Source organism: Galeopterus variegatus, unplaced genomic scaffold (assembly GCF_000696425.1).
Source record: "Galeopterus variegatus unplaced genomic scaffold, G_variegatus-3.0.2 Scaffold8667, whole genome shotgun sequence".
In the NCBI taxonomy this organism is placed as follows: domain Eukaryota; kingdom Metazoa; phylum Chordata; class Mammalia; order Dermoptera; family Cynocephalidae; genus Galeopterus; species Galeopterus variegatus.
This window is the reverse complement of record NW_007734778.1, coordinates 50,608-75,651: the sequence shown is the minus strand read 5'-3', so window position 1 is coordinate 75,651 and position 25,044 is coordinate 50,608. Positions and strand designations below refer to the sequence as shown.

General features: G+C 42.1%; 1 protein-coding gene across 1 annotated transcript; it reads right to left on the bottom strand.

Moving 5' to 3' along the window:
- Positions 1 to 219: 219 nt before the first annotated feature.
- ST6GALNAC5 (ST6 (alpha-N-acetyl-neuraminyl-2,3-beta-galactosyl-1,3)-N-acetylgalactosaminide alpha-2,6-sialyltransferase 5) lies at positions 220 to 20,761 on the bottom strand. The gene is made up of 3 exons (XM_008593058.1): positions 20,354 to 20,761; positions 13,945 to 14,052; positions 220 to 1,300 (listed from the first exon to the last, which is right to left on the bottom strand). Exons 1-3 carry the CDS (start codon positions 20,752 to 20,754, stop codon positions 1,069 to 1,071), a joined length of 741 nt encoding a protein of 246 aa, XP_008591280.1. The 5' UTR covers positions 20,755 to 20,761; the 3' UTR covers positions 220 to 1,068.
- Positions 20,762 to 25,044: the final 4,283 nt, after the last annotated feature.

Sequence of the window (25,044 nt, the reverse complement as noted above, 5' to 3'; positions counted from 1 at the left end):
AAGGTCCCCCCAAATTAGGTTCCTACTACTGTTGGAGCCCCATTGTCCCAAGTGCTAAATCCTCAAATGGGTCAGCGAGAACCTCATAGAACTTTAGATTTGGAATGAAACCTAAGAGGTCATCTGGTACAGTGACATCATTCTGCAGAAGAGGAAACCAGGGCTTACGAGAAGTTACTCATATCAATTTTTACTAAAGAAAACTATCTTTTCTCTTGATAGCATTTTTTGTTTTAATAACACAGTTTTTGGTTCTCAATTTTGTCCCTTTGGAGCATTTCTACACATTGGAAAATGTCATAGCTATTCCTGCTGAGAAAAAGCCATTTTCCTGAAGCCTACAGGTTCAAAAAATGCAACACAACATTTCCAAGTCTAATACCAATTGCATGCCAACAATGAGCACTGTGAACATAGAGTAACGCATTAACCCTAGTCTGGGCCTTTTTCACCCATCATTCAGGATTAAAGAGTTAGGAAGGACAAATTACCACATAATCATAATCTATAAAAATACTGGCCTAGAGTACACTAAAAAACTTTCAATAAATAAATATTGGACATTTGCTTTATGAAAGTCAGTGGAGATGTGCTCTTCAGAAATCATGTCTATACTTTCACGCTGCTTTTTTACAAATCACACATAGAGTCTAACAGAGGACAAAGGTTATAGATCAGGTTAGGATACAACTTGATAGAAAAATGTCTTTGACATGGTATTTCTATAAAGGAAAGCAACTAATACTGTTGAGTTGCTCATGTTTACATTTTGAAGGCAATGCTTAAAGAGATCCAGAATGTTTTTGGCCATGGAAGCATCTCTGAAATGAGTGTTCAGCTCCTAAGGTAACACCTTTGAAAGGGACAACACTCATTAGGATGTATTTATTCTGGAATTTTTTCTTACAAACCAACTGCACTGCTTCCTAGCATGCCTGGTAGGCATCTGTCCATGGTACCTCTTGAGGAGTGAAGCTGTTTTCTGTTCCTCTTTCCTGTCTGGTGGCTCAGGAAGTTCAGCGCCCCAGGGTCTGACATAGTAGGTACTTGGGATTATAGTCTCACTCCTCAGAACACAGGTTTATTTTCAGGATGATTTATAGCAACTGATTCTGGTTTCCAGTCTGGTTGAAAAAAGTGAATATTGAATGTCCGTGCCCAGTTCTTAAAGACTCGTTTCTCTGTGATAAAGCGGTGATGACTGCCTTTGCGTCCTCGCTCGTGGGAGAGGTACATTGTGCATTCATCAGGCCCAAAAGGTTCATAATAATGATAAGGTACTGAAGGGTGATTGGGATCCCTGTAGGAGGAAAATGAGATAACTGATTAAAGCAAAAACAACAACAAAAAAATGTTTTTCTTTGACAAGATGTTATCTTTAATAAGTTGATAAGCGCAACTCATATTTTCTAGTTAAATGAATCTCAGCAAATGATTTTTCTAATGTTTAAGCAATAAGCAAGTGGAGGAGTTTTTATGATGTGAAATAAATGCAGTGGCCATTGTTATCAAACAAAGAGATTAGAAATGTGCAGTAGGACATTCAAGGCTTCCAGGATTTAGACACTACTTACTACAAAGTCACAACTATAGTTCTTGTTTCCACACTTTTTACAGTATATTTGTCACATGCAACTATAGAGATATTTACAAGACAAAAACTGATCATTACCCCTTCCTACACTAACTCCCAACCTTCCAGAGACTTCCAGTTGTAACAGGAGCATGGCTTACAGGGTGTTACATGATCTGGCTCCTCTCCAGAGTCTTCTTGTAACCCATACAGACTTGTCCACTATGCTCCAGTCATACCGGCCTTTATGGTTGTCAACTCTGCTAAACTTGTCCCTACCTTGGGGCCTTTGCACTTGAGGGTGGTCACCTGTTTGGAACACTCTCCCCATGAATTCACTCCTTCTCACTGTTGGGTATCAACTCAAATGTATCCTCCTCAGAGAGGCCTTACCTGACACCTGCTCCCTTCATGCCATCTCACTGGGATTCATATTCTTTATAACATTAATTGTTTTCTACAATTGCTGCCATTGTTTACTTGTTTACTTTCTGTTCACGAGGGCAGGGATTTGTCTTATTCCTAGAACAATGCCTGGTAGGCGCTTTATAACATTAATTGTTTTCTACAATTGCTGCCATTGTTTACTTGTTTACTTTCTGTTCATGAGGGCAGGGATTTGTCTTATTCCTAGAACAATGCCTGGTAGGCGCTCAATAAATAATTTTTGAATTTTTGTTGCTAAAAGAAATTTATATGGAATTAAGCAGCTAAACAGCAAGCCTCTGAAGAAATTTTTCCTACAGATATGTAAAGTTGTGATCCTAGTTTCACCCTATAGGAGAAAAAGGAAGACAGAGCAAAACACCACAATTTTTCTCTTGTTGCCCTAGCTGGCCCATGTACTCTTAGTCCAGAAATTCTAAATTCTCAATCCCTGATGGATAGCCTGATGGTCCCAGAATTTTTCTGCTTCTATACCCATGCCTCAGTCTCAAACAAGAAGCACTGGCTCATTTCTTCAAAGTGGTGTGCACAGGATTAGCACATAAGGATGGTGGGCTCAATAAATAATTTTTGAATTTTTGTTGCTAAAAGAAATTTATATGGAATTAAGCAGCTAAACAGCAAGCCTCTGAAGAAATTTTTCCTACAGATATGTAAAGTTGTGATCCTAGTTTCACCCTATAGGAGAAAAAGGAAGACAGAGCAAAACACCACAATTTTTCTCTTGTTGCCCTAGCTGGCCCATGTACTCTTAGTCCAGAAATTCTAAATTCTCAATCCCTGATGGATAGCCTGATGGTCCCAGAATTTTTCTGCTTCTATACCCATGCCTCAGTCTCAAACAAGAAGCACTGGCTCATTTCTTCAAAGTGGTGTGCACAGGATTAGCACATAAGGATGGTGAATTCCCTTGTCATAGGGTTACTAAAAAATTTAACCACCAAAGAGCCCTGGTCTCAGACTGGTCTCCATTCTAGGCCAGTCTACCTCACCCCTTCTGTCTTTTGAAGAGTAGCTGATAAGTTTAGTCAAGATTTCGCAGCAGACAAACCTTTCTACTTTGAGCTACACTCACTAACTGGCCTTGTTGCAGAGGCTAAGAAGAGAAAGGGCCCAGGCTGCCCAGCTTCTTGCAAACCACCTCTCAGATGCTCACATCCTGGGGTCCACCCTCTGTTCACTGGGGCTCTCCCCTAAGAACAGTATCATGGTTTCCCAAAGATACTCACCCTGCTAGACACCTATTCATTTCCTTCAGAGGAGATCAATACACAAATGGCTTTTAGAGTAGCAACTTTATTGGGGTCAGGGGTTGAAGTCTTTTATCAAGAAGGGTGTCGAGTTTGTGGCTCTGACAACAATAAACCTCTGAGCTACTTCTCCTCTCAGGTTAAAGTTCTTCCAGGAGGAGAGATTTATTTTTGTCATGCAGCATCTGAACATTCCTCATCCTGGCTTGGATGCTGTGCTGTACTGACACTTTGCATCTCTAATATGCTTGTCTCGGAAGTATCTCTGTGTTCTGTAGTGAAAAACTGGACTTTTTCCTGTATAGTCATTACAGATTTCACTAATTTACTTACCCTAGAAATTGGAATCCCCTTAAAATTTTAATAGAAAGTGTTTTTAATACAGAAAATGCATCCTAGGAAAAATTCAGGTCGGAACAGGCCACTATGAAGAAAAAAATAAACAAAAAGGAATAAAAACTTGTGAGACAAATCTCCCCAGATTCATATGGCATAATTTGGGGAGCCATGCCAAATTCATGCTGCCATGGTATACTCAGAGTTAAGCATTTATTCCATCACAGATTAGGTTTTAAATCTGATTCATCTAAATTTTGGACATATTATTGGCATCAGTCTGACTAAAGAAACAATTAGGTTTCTAAAAATATCACAAGATTGATTTGGCATCTAGGAATAGAGGGTAATTGGAAACTAGCTAAAGGATGTTATAGGATCAATTTCCTTATTCAGGAAGACCATCTCTTTGAATGAAAACTTATTTGGCTCCATATTGATCACCTAAAGGGAGAGTTAAATTTACGTATTTGGTTATTATGACTTCAAAAGTGTCCAGATAAGTCATTCTTGTAAGTGAGAGTTGTTTTCATGATTTAAAACTCTGTCCAACCAGCAGAAAAGTGCTATGTAGGACTTGGGAAGATAGAGCCATGGTAACTGCAAGAACAGCTCTCTGGCTGTTCATCAGCTGCGACCCACCATTCCATTTAGAAAGCCCTTCCTAGCTTAACGTCATAATTCCTTAGGTCAAAGCTGGCTTTCTAGAGGCTGCCATAGCTTTTTCTTTCTCCACCTGACCCAGGTGAAAACAATAAACATGAGTGGAATTTCCACATGAGGAGGCTGTTGTAAAAGGAAGGATTCTGGTGCCCAAGTTCCCGTTTTGGGCCAGGTGATGCTAAGAAGAGGAGGTGTTCACTGGGGAGGGGGTGGGGATGGAGATGGTCACAGAGTCAGTTCCCCAAGTGTCTGCAGCCTGCCATCAGCTTTCTACAGCCAGTGCAGGAACAAGTCCTGCAGATGACGGGAGGAAGTTTTTTTTTTTAGAGGAAGCAGGTGGGGAGAGCGAAGAAACTAACATTTAGTGTACATAGGAAGCTTTATAGAAATACCATTGCCTGTGCTCCATGTTCATAGATTTTCATTTAAATTATTTGAAGAGGGTCCCAGGTACAGGTATTTTTAAAAGTGACTTAGGTTTGAGTGTCAAAATAAATAATGGCAATATCGGATTATAAAATCCATAAAATAACATAAATATACATGAGTCCATAATGATTTCAATAAATAACTGAATAAATAAGTACATGGGGGAGAAGAAACAGAATTTTATTACAGAATAATTCAAATTAATAAATGTAGAAAGAATGAGAGGATAGAAAATCACCCTTAGAACCTCACAATAATTGTTGCAGGCAAAATGCATGAATGAATGAAACATTAGTGGGAAAGAAAGATGAGGAGAAATAGGTTATCTAGTCTCAAAGTATCTCCCCCAAGTTATTTATTAATGACAAAGGGAAAAATACTAACTTTACAATGGAAAAGTCTGGCAGACACCACTTTAACCAAGTGATCAAGGTTGATATCACCAGTAATAAGACATACTGACATCATGTATCTCCTGATATGAGATGCTCAGAAGGGCTTATTACTTCTGTGGTATCCTTTCCAGTAATGCATAACCTCAATCTAATTACGGGAAAATATCAGACAAACCTAAAGTGAGGGACATGCTACAAAATACCTGACCAATACTCTTCAAAATGTCAAGGTCATAAAAGTCAAAGAAAAACTGAGGAACTGTCATAGATTTCAAGAGACTAGGGAGACATGATTAAATAATTTTTTTTTTTTTTTTTTTTTTTTTTTTAAGCTTCATAAAGAGAAAATGAATATAATTCATTTAAATCTTTCTTCTTTTTTTTTTTTTTTTTTTTTTTTTTTCCGTGTCCGGCAATGGATCGCAACCCTCAGTGTTGCCCCCGTACCGGACCGGGGACCGGCAACGGGATTGCAACCCTTGGTGTTGCTCCCGCGCCTCGCTCAGCCAGTGAGCGGAACCGGTCTGTATGTGGGATCCGAACCCTCGGGCAGGAGCGCCGTCGTGCTTCCCAAGCGGCGCACTATCCAGTGCACCACCGGGCTGGCCCTAGACCCTGTACTCTTAAGAGTGAGGTTCTTTGTCTTGGAAAATCGGAGTTACTGTACTAATGTCACCCCAGGTTTCCGCTGAGATCTGCAGTGCATGGTTAGGAGTAGCTAGTCCTTGCTTTATTCTTCCGAGCACCCCCCTCACTACAGAGGCACCCCATGTGCGGTGCTCGCTGTGTAGCTGATCAAGGTGGTAAGCAGAAGCCTTGTGCTTATTTACAATTCTGCTCACTAATATTAATGGCAGCAGGCTTTTCATAAAGTTCCATTTTTGAATTTTCTAAAGCTAAGCCATACAATTGGAGAAAACCCTCCCAAAACTTGTAACTTTAACAAGCAAGGGAAGATACTTCCATTTTTGTGTATCCAAGGGGTTCAGGACATGTTACCCTAAAATATGCTGCCTTGGCATCTGAGAAAATAGCAGAAGAAGGAAGGCCACTCTCACCTTCCCCTTCCCCTTCTCCCCCAAAAGACTTTCCTTTAAAGGAGAATGAATAAAACCTTCATTCCAGAGGTACCCAGCCTATACTTTGAGGAAAGGAACATCCTTATCCTTGGAGACAGAGATGTCAAGAAGAATCTGAACAAACAGGTCTTGCTAAGTGTCCCCACCCCCAGTTTCTTAGATCATACCCTCTTTGTCCAATCATATTTCTCCACAAGTATCCACTTCTTCATGAAACGTAGCATAAAAATATCCGGGGTTCCTTGTTTCTTTGAGTCGTCATTTCTGAAGGCTCTAGTGTCACATAAAACTTATATGAAATAAATAAGCTGGTCCAAGTGCAGTGGTGTTTACAAAAAATTGATGACAATCAGTTACGGATTTCTTTGTTCCTTCTCCACTCCCACTGCTTCACTTGACTGGCCTTAAAAAAATATTTATGCTTTTCTTTTGTTAATCTGTCTTTCGTTATGGGAGTCTCAGCCATGAACCTTGCAATGAGTGAGGAAACAAAATTATTTTTTCTCCCCTGCAGAATGATCTAAGTTGACCCTGCTCTCTGGGTTTTGGGGCTGGACTTTCCAAAAGGCTGCAAATGTCCCAAGGAAAGAATGGTGTCTTTGCCTCTCTCTAGAAGTCTCAGACACTCTCTCTAGACACATTTCTATTCTTGCCAAGGTACCTAGCATGTAGTAGGTACTCAGGAAATGAATAAATAGCTTGAATTAATAGCTGTCAAGTGTGTAGGGTATTCTGCAATTGACTTGCGCTAGGGGCCTGTGCTAACACCATGTAGCATTCAGAAGAAAATGCTCCTACAGTGGTCCATCCTAAATATCTGTGTCAGATGAGACCCACTCTTATTCTGCTGCTTTGATTTCTTGTCTTTGGAGCCTCTGTCAGAAGGAAAACACGTGCACACCGTGGAAGCCTGTGGAGTAGCACTTGTGTGTCTAGGGCACACGGAGCGTGTCTAGGGCACACGGAGCACCAAGAGCCTGCAGCTGTCCATCCTTCATGGGAAAAAGAGCCACAGTGAATCACCTGACTCCCACCGCCCACAACTCAGGCAGCTCAGGGGGTCCCATAACTTCTCATAATGGGTCAATTGTACACATGGGAGGCAGAAGGAAGGTAATGAAAACACTTAGTGATTTATAAGTTGGTCAAATTATGGTGAAGTTGGAAGAAACTACAAGCATCTAGAAAGAAATACAGCAATATGCTTTTAGTCTACTTCATAAAACGTAAACCACGCAAGAAGCATTACCATTCTACACCCGTCCCTGTAACCATCAGATTCTACATGGTCGACTGTCGCCAAGTGGGAACTTTCCCTGTTATGCTGGCAACTTTATTAATGTTCACTAGCTAATGATTCTAGCAGATCAACTCAGATATTCATGATACCTTTCAGATGTCCTTCACATTATAGATGAGATATTAATTTAGTTCCATGACAGTGATCACTCCGAATCATTACCTCAATAATTAATACTCAAGAAATGATGAGTAACAGAGAGTTGTAAACTTGGTAATGTGCTAAGTATGACCGAAAATAAGATTATTAGATAGAATTTAAATGCTTGACCCATTATTATTGCAAATAATTTACAACAGAAAATGAGATTAAAAATACTCACCATAACTTAGTTTGGAAAGCAATGACAACAGATCTTTTCATGGCAATTTATAGTCCATTTAGAGAGAATGGATTTGGCTTCCTATATGAATACAGCATGATTTAAGGGTCTACTGTCCACAGAATAATATATATTTTGAAGCTGTCTCTAGTGCAACATGGCATTAATTTTCTCCAGGTTTCTGAACACTGATGAGCCTGAAGTCTGATGATGGAGGAGGTTGTAGGCTGACACCTGAGCCCCTCTTCGGGGACCCCATGCTTGCCCTGGCTGAGAATAAAACAGGGTGGCTACCGACTTCTGGGGCCCCCTCAAAATCTGAATTTGCCATTTGCTAATTAAACTTTTCATTCACCTGGCACTTTTGGTCTTGTGATAACAATAAGTTTAGAATCAATCTCTTAAATACCCAAAGGAAAGGTTTTTAAAAGCATCACTGAACCAGTTTATAGTGAATACATACTATGCACCAGACGCGATGACAAGTGCTAAAGATACAAACGTAGGTTGAGACACAACCCCCCTCTTAAGTAGCCAGAGGCAAGTGAAGGAGAGGAAGGAATGAATCAGTGAAGGGGGCTGGTGGGGGCAGGGGCTGGTGGAGGAAGGCCCAGTGGGCCAGTAGGTCTGACTCAGAGCTCAGGGAGAGTGTGAGGAGGACAGTGGAGTGAGGGGTTAAGAGTTTGGCTGTCAAGCCCTGGAGAACTGGATTCAAATCCTAGCTCTGCCACTTACCTGCTCTATGACCTGGGCCAGCTCTTTCACATCGTTAAGCATTGTGTGTAAAATGGTAGTTACAATAATGCTTATTTATAGAGTTTGGGTATGTTGTCCCCCTGCAAAGCTCATGCCAAAATCTGATTCCCAACTTGGCAGTGTCGGGAGGTGTTTGGGTCATGGGGGTGGATTTCTCATGAATAACTTAGTACCCTCCCTCTCGCTCTATTAGTTCCTGCTAGAGCTGGTTGTTTAAAGGAGCTTGGCAACTCCCTCTTGCTCTCTTGCTTCCTTTCGCCCTGTGCTCTTGCATCCATATGCCTGTCAGTTTCTGCCATGAGTAGAAGCAGCCTGAGGCCTGCACCAGATGCAGCTGTCCCAGAATTGTGAGCCAAATAAACCTCTGTTCTTTATAAATTACCCAGTCTCAGGTGTTCAGTCAACACAAAACGGACTAACTCAGTTATGTCATAGAACTGTTTTCAGGTTCAATGAGATAATGCATGTGTTCATGCTAAGCACAGGCCACATGAGATATGTGCACAAAAAAGCCATCCATTAATATTATTAGTAAAGAACCAGTAGCAATCAGCCAGATTAAGGAAGTGGGGGATGGGCATTCCAAGCTGAGATCATAGGGACAGGTGTCTGCAGGGTGAGTTGCTTTGCAAGTTTTTCAGTATGGCTAAAATAAATCTGTGTGATAGAAAAGATTTGATGACAATGGTATGTAGAAGCCTGATCCCAAAGGGCTTGTGTGCTAAGGTAGGGAGTGTGAACTCTGTCCTAAAAGCTTGGGGAGCCACTGAGGGGTTTTAAGTGACAGGGTCAGATTTGTGGTGTTATCTAGCAGCACTGTAATGTTCAGAGAGGAAAAAGACCAGAGTTGGAGAGAGAAGTCCAGGAGGCCATTGAAGCACCAAATTAAAAAGAAAATGGTTGCATGCTGCTCAGATGACTTTTACTCATTGTTAGATTCTGCTAGGTATTGAAGAAGAGTTATCCCTCATCTTCCACCATGGCCATTTATATGTCCACCGCTTCTATATGGGGCTATTGTTCTTCCCAAAGAGTCTGTGTGCTTAGTATTTTAAGGGCTACTAGAAGTTTTCTTGCCAATGAATGACTCCTGGAAGTAACTCAGACCCTCTGGGTGGAATGGGAAGGCCAGACATCCAGGAGAGCTGGATGGGAAATGAGAGCTCCAGGCTCACACGGGTGAACATCCTACCCATGCTTACCCTGGAGATCAGGCACTCATTGATTGCATAGCTGATTGCTCCCCCAAGATATAACTGAAGCCCCTGCTCCCTTGCCATGGCATCCCCTCCCTCACACCACACATATGGCAGCTGACATCCGCTTTGGGTCACCGCCATTCTTCACCATTAGAAATGACTCTAGGAGTAAGGTCATTCTTTGTCTCTCTGTGCCTCAGTTTTCCTGGCAATAAGAAGGCGATAATTAAACTCTCCTGAAAAGTGTATGAGAGTTTGATTTAGATTGGAAAGCAGCATGATTGTATCTTAGACCAGAGGTTGTCAAAGTTCTTATTTGCCAAGGGATCTTTTGTTGAAAGGAAATCTCACACAAGAGACCATATGTAAAACAGATCCAAGTGGATCTGCTCTTGGTCAAGTGGGGTTGGAGGGTCTGTATTGCGTTGTCTTGGTTCCTTGTACCTGGGCCACCTGATAGGGTCAGAGGGATGCAAGGACTCCTTCGAGTCCAGTTTGAAAGCTATAGACAGATGTTTCACTAAAGCTTTGTGGGTCAGATGCTACTGACAGGCAGAGAGTTAGCATTTTCTCCCACAGGCAGCTGTGTGACCTTCTGTGCCTCATGACTAAATTGTGGTCAAGTGAGACTCAGGCCACTGGAGGCAGAGACCCTGTCTCATTCATCTTTGATTACCTCCCTGGTGCCCAACACTAGCTACTTGAATGATTGAGTCTCTGTGATTAATTTAATGACTTTTTTCAAGGATAGTAATTGTTCCTTAATGTCTGAAATGGTTAAACTGCCAAAAATGAACAGTTGGCACTCTTTCTTTGCTTGCAAAGAAATCTAAGTCTTCATTCCAGTGAAAGTCTGGGAACTTTAGGGAAGCTGTAGAATGGCTGCGACACTGCAAGCAGCTCATGTGATGTCCTTCGGAGCTGGTGGCCACATGAAGCCAATTCTCAACGGTGAAGAAGAGTGAGATCCAGTTCACACAGAAGGCCATACGTGCCCCTCCCTTTCCAGGAAGCAAGCCCCCTCTCGAAGGAGCATCATTCATTCGTGCCATCGGGCAGCTCCTTAAAATGTGCTAATGGGTATCCACACTTGCAGATTAGTGGATCCCTTCACCAGGCAACTTTCTGTGTGCTTAACATACCCCAGTACTGTGCTAAGCATTTCTCCTCTATTACATAGTGGAATTAGCATATAAACTCTTGAGGCGAGTGTTATTGTCATCACCATTTTACACTTGTGGTAGCTAAGACTTCTGAGACATAGTCATTAAGTAATCACCCAATGGCCCTAAGGCTCAGTGAGATCAGACAACTTTCTCAAGGTCACACAGCTTCTGAGAGGCAGAAATGGTTATTTTCACCCATGTACAACACGCTGCACATAGAGAGTAGAGAACATAGTCATGCATTCACTTGATATTTATGAAGCATCTGCTACATGCCAGGACTGGAAATATCTACTGTCCCAGGCACTGTGGCTCCAACACTGAACCAAACACACAAAACTCAATGCCCTCAGGGAGGTTATTCTCTGGTGGACTCAACCAACTCGAGCTCTGTCATCTCACAAAACCACCCCTAACCATTACCATTTTGGGCTCTAGTGATGTTTTACCTCCTTAAGTCCTAGAGCTCATGACACCTGGACCATGCTTTTGGCCCTTAATAGTTCTCCATTTCTTTCAAAATAAAGACAAAAGGGGGAATGGTCAGACTAGTAGCAGGACTAACTTCCAAGCTGCTTTTTCATTCTCTGGTGGCAGATACTGTTTGCAAGAGTCATTTGACTCTCACATGAGGATTGCATAAGCTGCCGCCTGTCATAGTCACATAGTAAGTGGCTTTGCTATGTTTGTTATATTTTGGTGTGGGTAAGGCTTATCATAAGCCTCTAAAAGGCAAGAGCTGTGTCCTATTCTGTGACCACTCCCCCAACTCTTGATATCTTTCAGGCAAACTCTCAAGTGCTTGGGATAATATTAATAATACTAATTATTATATATTAAAATATTAGTAATGTTAATGATACTGATAATCTTTCCCGAGCACTATCTGTATGCCGGGCACTGTGTCAAATACTCTACATCCATTATCTCATTTAATCCTCACCATGACCTGTTTGCTCTTGTCATTATTTTCTTATCCCCATTTTACACATGAGAAAAACAAGACTCAAGGGCACATAGTTAGGAGCTGGGTCCCTGGTGGTTCAGCCAACATGTCCTGGAAATGAAGATGAAAGGAACTTGGGAATCGGTCTGTGCTGCTCCTGGTCTTCACGGCTCACCCTTCACTGCTCACCCTTCCCTAGACAGACATTATGATTGAGAGCAGGACGCTCTCTCCGGGCCTAACCCTCCAGATGACTCCCAGGACTTCTTCACGTTCTCTGACAGGACCCTGGGCGTGGAGATCCTTTTGGAGAGTTTTTGCTGAAAGCATGTTGTGCAAACAACTCTCGAACCTGTAGCTGACGAACACAAACCTAGAGCTGGTGGCAGCCTATGATGCACTGACATTGTCTTCATTTCCTTATTAGTATCATTCCATAGATTGTTTCCGTCCTACTGTACCTGCAGTCGTGATGAACTAACTCTGAGTAAGAGAAATGACAGGTTAACTTGTCTTTCATTTGTTTTCCATAATAAACGGAAATTTTCCTTAAATGCTCTAAATCATTAACATTTCAATGTATTTATGCTTTTTCTTTCTGGCATCCTAATGGCAACATTCCCTAATTATATCTGCTGTACAAACATCAACTTTGACAGCTCTTTGCATGCCGGTAAGTGCCGCTCCCACTGCCTTTGTTTGCCTGTTGATTCGAGGAGGGAGTTTGCTTTTTGATGCCATCCCACTTACTTTTTGCACATAGACTGTTAAACAGGAAAGCAAGACCAGCAAGTTAAGTGATGAGGAGCTGCGAGAGGATGTAGCTAACTCACCTCGTGCTTGCCATGTACTAACTAGGTGCTGTTTCAAGCACTTCACACGTATTAACTTATTTAATCCATCTTCAACTCTCTGAAACAGAGCCTGTTATCATCTCATCCACTTCTATAGATGGCGAAGCAAGACAGAGACATAAAGGCAACTAGGTCAAGGTCACACTAGGTTAGTAAGTAGCCAGGCCAGTCTTCCCAGTCTGGCTCCGAACAGGACAGCCTTAAGTCAAATGTCTGCTCTGTCCATACCTTTCCTTTTCCATTGTGACCTATCTCTTACATAATGACTAGTCCTGCTGCTGTGTTGGATCTTTGGGTTAAAAAGGGTGGGAGAAAAGTGGGGAAATGGTAATGGCATGACAAAGTACTCTTTCTCTTCCTTGCTTTAAACCTCAAAATTGTAGCTTTTGCCTGAAGACCCACGTCCTTCGGGATGTTGTTAGGTTTAAAATGCATGAAGCTATAAGCAATCATAAATTTTAACGAGCAAGTTTAAAATGCCCCCCACCCCAGGTTTTACCACTCAAAGATCAGGACTGAGGCCAGGTGCAAGCCATCGGGCATTCCTGAAAACTAGAGCACTTTCTCAATTTATTGGCCTCACTACTTTGAAGTGCAGGTGAATTTTTAAGTGAGCTTCCACAGATCAGACCTTGAATATTGATCAGTGCATCTGTTGATCTGCACCATACACTGACTGAGCAAATGCCAGGACGGAACTTAAGGTAGCAACAGAGATGTGAGCGTGTTCTCCTTAAAGTGATACATCAACGTAATTTTACCTTTGCTTTTGGCGTTAGAAGCACAACCTGGGGCTGTGGATATAGCAAGGGAAGGAGGCTCAAAAGAATATTTTAATTTTAGAAAACAGGCCACATCGTTAAAGGAATTGCCCTCTTTAATTCATTAAAAAATTACCACATTCCTTTCAAGTGAAAATAAAAATAATATTTCTTAATGTTTGTTCATTGTTAATAATATGCCAATTACTGTATAACTTTTCGTAGATAACTATTCAGGGTATAAATGAAGCCCACAAGATGGATTAATTCTCCAGCAGTACAAACAAAAACTTTCAATGTTTTATACCACATAATTAAATGCTGTTTGTTGTTTCTAGAAGAACTTGGGACATGCTAATTAATTGCCTCAATAAGATGGTTAGATGTTTTGTGGTTGATATTCGAATTAGATATTTATAAACTCTGCACAATACTGCTGATGAATTACTCTTACAGAATAAGTCCTACCTGCAGAAGTCTGGGGGTACCATGCCATAAACATTGATCCTGTCACAGAGCTCCAGTGCAATCGTCATTGTGAACCAGCCAGTGCTGAGCCAAGTGTTGGAGATCTTCCTGGAAGGAATAATGGTTAAGTCTGCAAGCTGGTAAGGGCATCATTGTACCCATTATCATCTTAAATCTTTTCTGGGGCAAGCCAGAGAGGCTTACTCCACTCTCTTTCTCTCTCTCCCTTTTATAAGTATCTGGAGCTTTACCAAGTTGAAATCTCTTACCAACAACACCATATTCCACGGTGCAATCATAACTGATGCTGATGTTCCACCATGGTATATTTGTGACACTAAAGGACGTTCAAGGGACTTCTAGATCAAAGGTGATCAATGTCACAATGGTCAAGTGCATGTTACCACAAGTCAACTTCTCGTAAGATGATAGTCCCAGTGTGACAATTCTTTATTAAGTAGAATACTTGACTGACTAGAAATTCTCCTTATTCCCCAGATAATAGTTTATTAAATAAACATGTAGATGTGTTTATCTATTGATCAATTGGTCAGTTGATCTTAGGGTAAAATCTTGCCTTCAAGTAGACTAATTAACACCAACATCTTGATTAAATGACTTTCCTTAAGTATACTCACGTGGGAGGAGCAATGACCAGAGGAAAACAGCCCCAGGAATGCTTATATTTAACTGAGCATTTGTTTTATTTTACCTCAGAACATTCAGGGCCCTGAGAAAATTTTTATTAGAAGACCAAAAATTGATGAAATTTAAGGAATAAATCTGTGCATTCTACCGTTCATTACTTTGCCCCTTCAGACATCTGTATTGAGCTTCAACTAATACGAGCCTAAGCATACCATCACATCAAGGTCTAATTTGATCCTGTGATAATGACTTGGTTTACCATGCTATACTGCTGTGGATACTAATTTCAGTTCTTTGGGGGTTGCCACTCTTACTTTTTTTCAGCTCATATGGCATGCCTCATTAGCCGGTTTCAAACACCTTATCCCCAAGGTCAGACTGTCTGACTTTGCCCAGCCGTAGCACCATATGTGATGTGAATGACAGAGCCGCAGAAAATCTTTTCTACTTGCACTCTGTAGCACCCCTCCTTGAAAAGAAGGAAGACTTTTTGTGAAGCTGCATTATTTCCATCTCACACAAGGACCAAAAAAAAATCGTATAACTTCGTATAATGTATGCTATACGAAGTTATTACGCCTGTCACGTGAGGAGACTAACCACGAGCATGAACACATCCAGCTGCATGTTTGACTTCTCTTCCTCAGCATTCTCCTCCTTCCAGAAAACCTAGGTTAAACCTCTCAATGAACCATCAGAAATCAAGAAAAGGATTTTTTGGCTTTTGGTCCTGTAACTGTAATGGCCCTGTTTCAAAAAAAAAAAAAAAAAAAAAAAGAAAAGAAAAAAAGAGAGAGAGAGAACTTTTTAAAAAGGGGGGTCCTTTGTTTTGTGAAATACCTGTCAGGCATGGGTGATTTAGTCATTCCTGAGTTCATGGCTTCAGCTTTCTAGTTCTTAAGCCCTTTGCTCATGGACCCCTCCCCCCAGCCCCCTGCCACTGCAGGCCATTTCATTGTATCCTGACCCTGTAATATGGCAGGACATACATTTAAAAGCTCCTAAAGATGGAACACATGGGCTCAAATCCTACCTGTTTCTATCACAACCAGCTGGATGACCTGAGGCAGGTTACTGCTGATATCTGATCCTTGATTTCTTATCTATAGAGAAGGCAAGGGAAGCTATTCTGAGCTATTTGCAAAGTGATTGAGAGAACACCCAAGAATAGCATCAAGTGTGGTCCCTTCTTCCTCTCTTGGTTGCTAGGTTGAGCAAACAAAGTAAATAATTCAGCCCTTCTGTTCAGTGCTTTGAGCACCTATGAAGAAAATCCTTCAACACTCTGCTCCTGGGGTCTTGTGGAGAAGCCACCATCAGTAGTCCGGGCAGTAATCACAAAATTCAGAAACCTCCAGCCTACATAGGTATTAATAATCCCCCTTCTTTCACACCAGGGCTAAATATTCATAAGACTTTTGATACCAAAGGAGCCAGGATGGAGTGGAGCTGAGCTGACTGAATTGCGAAGAGTACAGGGAGGAGATACCTTTCCTTAAGTTAGAGCCTGACATCACCTAGGTGCTGTGGCAGTGCATTTGCTAGTGACTCTGGACCTAATCTGGGTGAGTGAAAAATTGGGAGGATGTGGAACCCAGGAAAAAATGACAGCTCACTTATAACCCCAGGATCCGGATCTGGGAACCATGCCTATATCCCCTGTGCTTTTAAAGCTAAGGGAAACACCAAAGGGGGCGTTTTCCAGGGGCAGAAACTCCCCCATGATTTTGGCCTTCTTTTGTGTAATGTAGAGATTACAAGTCAAAGCCTGAAATACAGGAGGATGTGGCTCTACAGAAAAAGCTTTGTGGATAAAAATGGGGAGAATACAAAGTAGAAGACTAAAGAAACTCAACTGAAGAGTTCTTTAAAAGTTCTTTTAAAAAATACCCCAGACTTCCTAAATAATAGCCTTTTGAGATCACGTGCTGTAGAAATGCAACTGCTTTGTGCCATCTTTCTAAAAAGATTTGAAATCTTTTTTCCAACAAAAGAATATCTACTGTTTTTACCCTTAATCAGCTGTAATGAAAGAATATGAAGAGCTGTCATGTGCTTATTAGGGAAAATTATCAGATATTCTTTTATATGATGAAGTAACACACTGAGCTGATAATTCTATAGTGCACACTAAATTACAATTAAAGGCCTTTCTGCTCCACCAGAATCTCATTTATAATCTCTATGGAAATATTCTTACTGCAGTCATTTCATTTATGCTTCCTTTATCTAATTACTATAATATTGGTTCTGAATCATATTTTCCTAATGTACCCTTATTCAATTATAAAGTTATTTTCAAGTACAGTTACTTTCCAATATCAAAGAATACCACTTGGCCATCTATGTCATTTGTCATGCTTCTTAATTGCAGATTGTTCCTGAGCCATTTTTTTCTCCATTTTTAAGTAGGGTGAAACTTCTATAAATCAAAAGCCATTGAATTATCCAATTTCTTTAAAATATTAGCCTGAAATGAATGTCCTGATCGTGAGATCTGAGAATTAGATATTCCACATCTTGTGTATTTTCAGTACATGCCACTGTTTTGTTGGGTTTCAAGAAAAGCATACATAGAGGTGATATGTTACACCCTAAATGTTTTGTGTTTTAATTTACATAAATAGATTTGTTCTGAAGGGCTGTTTCTGACTTGGTTCTTTTAGCTTGGAGTGGGCTGCAGGTTAAGAATATACACGGATAAGAGTATTGAGTCAATATAATAGTAGCTTCTTTAAGACAGTTTCCTAAAGGTAATAGGCGCAAAGTTTCTAGATGTGGCAATGTACCTTGGCATCCTACAAGTTCATAAATGTGATTCCCCTGAGTAGGGGGCTGTGTGTTGACCCTAGTAGATGGATGACTGCAGAATGAGGCCCAGTAGCCAATCCACAATGATTTGGTCCCCCGCTTCCCAGCTGGGGCTACCTGGGAGACAGATGTGAGCAAAAGCTTTCCGCTGGTCAGAATTTAGTAAATTTAGTGAGTAGGACATGTCTTGATGTGAGATTGTTTCCTAAAGATCCTAAGTGGCCAAAGAGTGGGATGATTTAGTCTCCAACTTATCAGCTTAAAATGACCTTTTAAGGACTTCCAGGACAGTGTAATTATCCTAAATAGCTAAACCTGCAGCAGTGGTTCAGGAATATTTAAATTTAGCAAACAATCATTACACTAAAAAGACAGAAGTGTTTTATATTGAATGGACAGTTTCTACTTATTTTTAATTTTCTAACCAGTGAAAAATGAAACTGTACATAACTCCCTTCGTTATAAAATGCTTTCGTGGTTAAAGAACTCATTCAAATGAGCGACAGTCTCTCTTACTTGTGGGGTTTCAAGGGTGAAACAGGACCGGATTTTGTGGCAGCTTGTGATGATGACCAGGATCCTCAATGTGAACTACTGGCTGGGCTAACCATGGGGTCTGCTGGGCCTTCCAGGGAAGGAGGCCACAGCACTGACAGCTGGCTCTTCCTTTCCTGCCTCCCCCAGACGCCACACCTGCTCCTGCCTGGGCTGCCCTCAAATAGTCACAAAGTTTCCAGGACTTGAAAAGATAGCTCTTCCGCACAAAGAATTTGGGGACACTGGACTTTGGTCTTTCTTTAGGACTCTGTTCTCCAACAGTGAGCTGCCTAGACTAGTCAAACAGTGGATTTAGTACTTCATATTCTTTATTTCACTTAACATATCTCTTTAGCTTTAAGATAAGCAATTGACTTCATAATAGTTTTTGTAAGAGGAATGCACATTAATTATTAAAGTGTGCTAGAATTAAGGAAACAAGAAAATTTAATTATTAGACCAGTCCAATGGTTGGTAGTCACTATCCTTTTCTCATATGTAAGGGCACCGAGTCTCTGAAAGGTCAGATAATTTGTCCAAGGCCACACAGCTAGGGAGTGATGGGGCCAATCCAGAGTTGCGCATCTGGACCACATTCCACTGCTGCCCTCGATACCCAGCTCTCCTTATTTCCGGCTACATCTGGCCAGCTCATGACCCTTCATCTCTCTAACTCATCTTGGGCCACTCTCCCTCCTCCCTTCGCCCTCCCGACTGCTGCCAGAGGGGGCTTTTCTCCAACCCACTGCACGTTCTCTCACATCTGATCCTTCGGACCCACAGGGAGGCTTCTTCCTTCCCCTTCCAGGTCCTTCCTTACTTGGAGAAATACTTTCGGCGTGGGTCTCAGCTTAAATACACCTTCTTGAAAAAGCTTTTTCCTCATTTCCTACACCAACAATTTTCAAAATATTTCAAACTAGAGTGAGAAATCCATTTTACATCATGATTGAGTATATATATACGGTGTTCATTTCATATTTTCAAAGTGTGCAATTCAGTGGTTTTTAGCATATTCACAGGGTTGTGCAACCATCACCACCAATTCCAGAACACTTTCATCACCTGAAAAAGAAACTCATGTCTATCTATCTGTCTGCCTGTCTGTCTGTATCTACCTACCAAACCAAAACAAAAGATTCATGAAACAATACTTTGCCTTTTTTACTTCGTGGGATGAATGCTGATATTGTCTGTTCCATTCCATTCTGTGTCATTCTATTCCATTCTTCCCATTACATTAGAAAAAAATCTTTCAGTGCCTCACTCCATTGATTTCATGTCCCATTTTGCATTGTAACTAACAGTTTGGAAATCATCGCCCTGGACCATGGCATGTCTCCCTGCCCGGAGTGTGACAGCACCATCTTCTCCTCACATGACCCTCCGCACACTGCCCACTACTTGGTGACTGTCTAAGATTTCATGTTCTTGGAGGGCAGCATCTTGTTTTTGGCTCTATCTCCAGTGCCAGGCGCATGCTGAGCAGGTAGTAAGTACTCAGTGAATACTGGTTGACTGAATAAATGTTTGCCTTTAAAAGGGAAAAATAAACCCGCGTGCTTCTTTTGGTTAGTGTTCACACAAGTAAGATGGAAGGCAATAGAACTATTATACTGCACTTTTTACTAATGTAGGCCAGTGGCTGCCTAGCCTCTTCCTCAAAAATAGAGATCAGGCCGTGACATGCTATTATGTCAATGTTCCATTTTGCTTTGCTTTATAAATTCTGCTTGATGCACCCCGGGGGCCTGAGACCCTGCCTGCAACTGATCCTAGAATGTGCTTATTAACCAAGTGTGTTTCTTTGGGGTGTGTGCCTTATCTGCTCATGGCCTTCACCAAATTTCTAATTTCTGCTTAGCCTTTTCTAATTCATTTTTCCTTTTTGGGGGGCAGCTGGCCAGTACAGAGATGGAACCCTCGACCTTGGTGTTGTCAGCACCATGCTCTAACCAGCTGAGCTAACTAGCCAGTCAATTTAAGAGTTCTTTTTGCTGTAAGTATGTTAATCTTTATGGGTTAAAAAAAAAAAAAAAGTAGAGAGTAGAATAATTGTTACCAGAGGCGAGGGAGGGCAGGGGAAGATTATGGGTGGACTAATGGGTACAAAACCATGCTATCTACCCTAACTGAATCATTGTGCAGGATATGCATGTAGTGAAACAACACACTGTACCCCACAAAAATAAATATAAATAAAATTGTATTAAAAAATGAAAGTAAATAAATTCAGCGTGAGCAGCCTAGCAGTCTCCACGAGGACCCTGCAGGCAAGCTCTATCAATGACATGCGCAGTGGGTACACCCCCAAAAAACCAGCGCAAGCTCTGCTTTCGGTGAATCTGCCAACGACGACATATCCTCACCCTCCCCTGCAACCTCTGCCACCTCCTACCCTGCACATGTGTACCTGTCTTTGCCAGTCTCCTGCTTGAAGAGTTCATCAAACTGCAGCATCTTGTGGCGCGTGATCATGAAGGCCTTCAGCCGAGGCAGCACCTGGCTCAGCAGCTGCAGGTTGTTGTAGACCCGACCCTTGCCATCCCGCCGCATGTAGCTGCTGGGGCCCCAGAAGATGAACACGGTGCCCTGGCTCACGTTGAGCAGGTCGTGGCGGTTGCGGAGGATCCTCTGGATGCTGGAATGCGCGATGACCCTCAAGCTGGTGCGGTTGCCCACGTCCCGCCCGTAGCCGCGTGTGGGGGCATCATTCATGCGGATGACACACTCTGTCTGGTCAATCTGGGGGCCTTGTCGACTGCGCAGAAGATGCCCTGAGCTGGTCACCAGGGCACAGTCCCTGCAGTGCATTTTCAGGGGCTGGAAAGCATGGGGAGAAGGGCACTGTCAGGGGCAAAGGGCTTAACCCTCACTTGGCACCAGTAGGTTACTTCCCTGCCTGGGGAGAATGGGGCCCATTTCCCCTCTCCTCCCTTTCCTACCAGGGTACATCCCTTCTGCTATTACTTCCTGGACCCTGACATTCTCTTCTAAATTGGTCACAGGGAACATTGAACAAGAGAGAAAGAAAACTAGCATTGACCTGTCAAACATTGGGCTACGGGTTTTGTGGATATTAAATAAGCAGATCAACACATCAACCCAGCAAGCTTGCTATCGTGGTTATTTTACAGATAAGGATACTCAGGCTTAGTGATGTTAGGAAATTTGTCCAAAGATGCATAACTAGCAGGTAATGAAGTCATGCTTTTAAAAGTAGGTCTTTCTGAATCCAAAGTTACGCCCCAAGTCAAGGCAAAGATTATACCGCAAATTGCTGTGACACTAGTTTTGATGCTCTTAACTCAGCTTATTGAAAATTAAGCATTTATTAATATTCTTGGTGCTGTACAAATGTTTGTTATAAATAAACATCCTCTAAGAATCACATAGGAAATGACATGCAGATTATAATTCCTTAAATGCCATAATTATGAAATGACAGGATATTTTCTCTCATTTTATGGGGAGAGGGAGAGAAACTGAGTTGGTCCATTTTCATAAATGTAAAGAAAGTCTCAAGGTCAGAGGCACACATATCTCAAGGTCAGAGGCACCCAGGAATCGCAGGGCCTGGGTCCTTCTCTTACGTGCAGTGGCCACGGACCCTGGGGAAGTAATGTAAAGAAAGTCTCAAGGTCAGAGGCACACATATCTCAAGGTCAGAGGCACCCAGGAATTGCAGGGCCTGGGTCCTTCTCTTACGTGCAGTGGACACGGACCCTGGGGAAGCCCTGGCTATGTGGTGCCCAACAGGAACAACTCCACTGCCGTTCAATGCCCTGCACCAGTGATTTGCTTTCTGAACACCTACATTCTAACAAATTAAACATTCCCCTGTTCATGTTTAATGAGAGATATCTCTTAGTTGCTGTTTGAAGATAATGTAATTAGGGCCTGAGGCCAAGGCCAGCAAGCGCACAAGAAAATGACAATCAAGAATGTTCCAAGGGAATTTTACATTGTTTGATTTTCCCCAAAGCCTCTGCCCTTCTTCTCTGTTAACTTTGAACAGGACACAGGGGCTCCCTGCACAGCCTCAGGAACTTGGATCCCTATTTAGCATATATTCAATTTTGTATTTACTCTGGGAGTTTCCTGGCTCTGTCTTCAGAACGAGATGGAGAGCACCTGAGGGTAGCACGTCCTCTCACTGCAGGGTGCCCAAGAGCAGCCAGCTCTTGGGTGTGATGAGATGGGCCCAACCTTGTTTCCACTACCTATTAGCTACAGGACCTTGGCAAGTCATTACCTGCCAGTCTCAGTTTTCTTACCTCTAAGTGAAAATAATACCTCATTCTACCATTAAGATCTTGTATTAAGATGTACACAGTGTTAGATTGAGCCATTTGAAATTGCCAATATTTGACGTGCAAAAAAAGGAAATGCATATAGTTGAACCCAGTCCTTAGCATAGGCCTGTCACAGTTATTCAATAAATGATAGGTTACCCTTTACTGTAGAGATGGACCTTTTTCATATATGGCCTGCAGTGGATTGAATAATTTCCCCCCAAAACTTACTTAAGCTTGAATTGTGTCCCCAAGTTTTACGAATTAGAAACTTGGCACCCACTGTGACTGCTAAGAGGGTGGGAAATCCTCTTATGGTAATTGAAAGGCAGATCCTTGAAGAGGTGATTGGATTGTAGGACTGTGTAGTAGTGAATGGATTAAAAATGGTGGTCATGGGTGTGGTTCTGAGGGCTTTAAAAGGAGAGCACAGTCTCTCTCTCTCTCTCTCTGCTCGACTTCCACCATTTTGCAATGTGATACCCTGAGTGCTGAGTCACCACAAGGACAAGACCCTCACCAGATGTGTTCCCTGGACTTTGGATTTATTAGCCTCCCAAACTGTAAGCAATAAACTTCATTTTCTTTATAAAATACCCAGCTCCATGTATTTTGTTATAAGCAAGAGAAACGGACTAATTTAGAAAATTGGTACCAGAGAAGTAGGATGTTGCTTATAACAAGTACTTGAAAATGTGGAAGCAGCTTTGTAATTGGGTGTTGAGGAGAGGCTGGAGGAATTTGGAGAAAAAGGCTAGGAAAAGCCTATATGCTAGTGAAAGTTTAGAAGACTAGAAACCAGGGAAAATTTTGAATGTTTTACAGACTGGTTAGATGGTGGTGGCTAGAATGCCTGTGGAAATGACTGTAAAGACCATTCTAAGGAGGTCTCAGAAATAAAAAAGGAGTTTTTTAGAAATGGGCAAAGATCACCCATGCTATGAACTGACAAGGAATTTGGCTGCATTGTTCATGCCCTAGGACTCTGTGGAAGTTGGAACTTAGAAGCTGTGAACCAGAGTATTTGGTGAAAGAAATTTCTAAGCAGCAAAGCATTAAGGAAGCTGCACGACTACTTGCGACAGCCTACTCTGAGTTATGGCAGCAAAGGCATGACATAAAGCCAGAATTTAAAAGGGAAGCAGAGCGTAAAGAGTTGGAAAATTTGCAGCCTGGCCATGTGGTAGAGAAGCAGAGAACATTTTCAGAATTAAAATTCAATGGTGCTAAGAAGATTAACACAAAAGAATGGGATTATCAAGAGAAGGGAAAAAGGCCCTGAAGTCATTACAGAAGCCTCTGGGGCCAACCTTTCCATTTCAGCCATAAAGGCCTAGGGAGGCAGAAGAGTTTGAGGTGCCCTCCATGGGCTGGCTGTCCAGGGACACCTTGGGAAGCTGCTTCTAGCACCAGCACCTAGCTGCTTTGGATACTCCAGCCATGGCTAAATTGGCCCCAGATGTGGCTGGACCTGCAGCTTTGGAAAATACAAGCTGGAAGTCTTGGCAGCATCCACGTGGTGTTAGGCCTGCAGGCTTTCAGAATGTCAGAGCTGTAGAGGTTTAGGAGTCTCCACCCCAATTTCAAAAGATGTAGAGAAAAGCCTGGGGACCCAGGAAGAGATCTGTCATGGGGCAGATTCATTGCATAGAGCTTTCACTAGAGCAATGCTGAGCAGAAATGTGGGGTCAGAGTTGCAGCAGAGAAACCCCATGAGTGTCATGCCTGGTGGAGCCATGGGAGTGGGATCACCATGGATACCCCAGAATTGCAGAAGTACCAGTGTGCAACCCCAGCCTGGGAGAGCTGAAGTGTGGCCTGCGACCAGGAAAGTCATAGGAGCAGAGTTGCCTAAGGACTTGGGGATCTAACTCCCACACCAGCGTGCAGAGGACATCGAACATGGAGTCAAGGTACCTGATTCACCAGCTTTGAGATTTAACACTTGCTCTGCTAGGTTTCAGACTTGTTTGGGACCTGTTCCCCCTTTCTTTTGGACTACTTCTCCCTTTTTGAACGGGAATATGTACCCTATGCTTGTCCCACCATTGTATCTTGGAAGTAGATAACTTGTTTTTAANCTCTCTCTCTCTCTCTCTGCTCGACTTCCACCATTTTGCAATGTGATACCCTGAGTGCTGAGTCACCACAAGGACAAGACCCTCATCAGATGTGTTCCCTGGACTTTGGATTTATTAGCCTCCCAAACTGTAAGCAATAAACTTCATTTTCTTTATAAAATACCCACCTCCATGTATTTTGTTATAAGCAAGAGAAACGGACTAATTTAGAAAATTGGTACCAGAGAAGTAGGATGTTGCTTATAACAAGTACTTGAAAATGTGGAAGCAGCTTTGTAATTGGGTGTAGAGGAGTGGCTGGAGGAATTTGGAGAAAAAGGCTAGGAAAAGCCTATATGCTAGTGAAAGTTTAGAAGACTAGAAACCAGGGAAAATTTTGAATGTTTTACAGACTGGTTAGATGGTGGTGGCTAGAATGCCTGTGGAAATGACTGTAAAGACCATTCTAAGGAGGTCTCAGAAATAAAAAGGAGTTTTTTAGAAATGGGCAAAGATCACCCATGCTATGAACTGAAAAGGAATTTGGCTGCATTGTTCATGCCCTAGGACTTTGTGGAAGTTGGGACTTAGAAGCTGTGAACCAGAGTATTTGGTGAAAGAAATTTCTAAGCAGCAAAGCATTAAGGAAGCTGCATGGTTAGAAGACTAGAAACCAGGGAAAATTTTGAATGTTTTACAGACTGGTTAGATGGTGGTGGCTAGAATGCCTGTGGAAATGACTGTAAAGA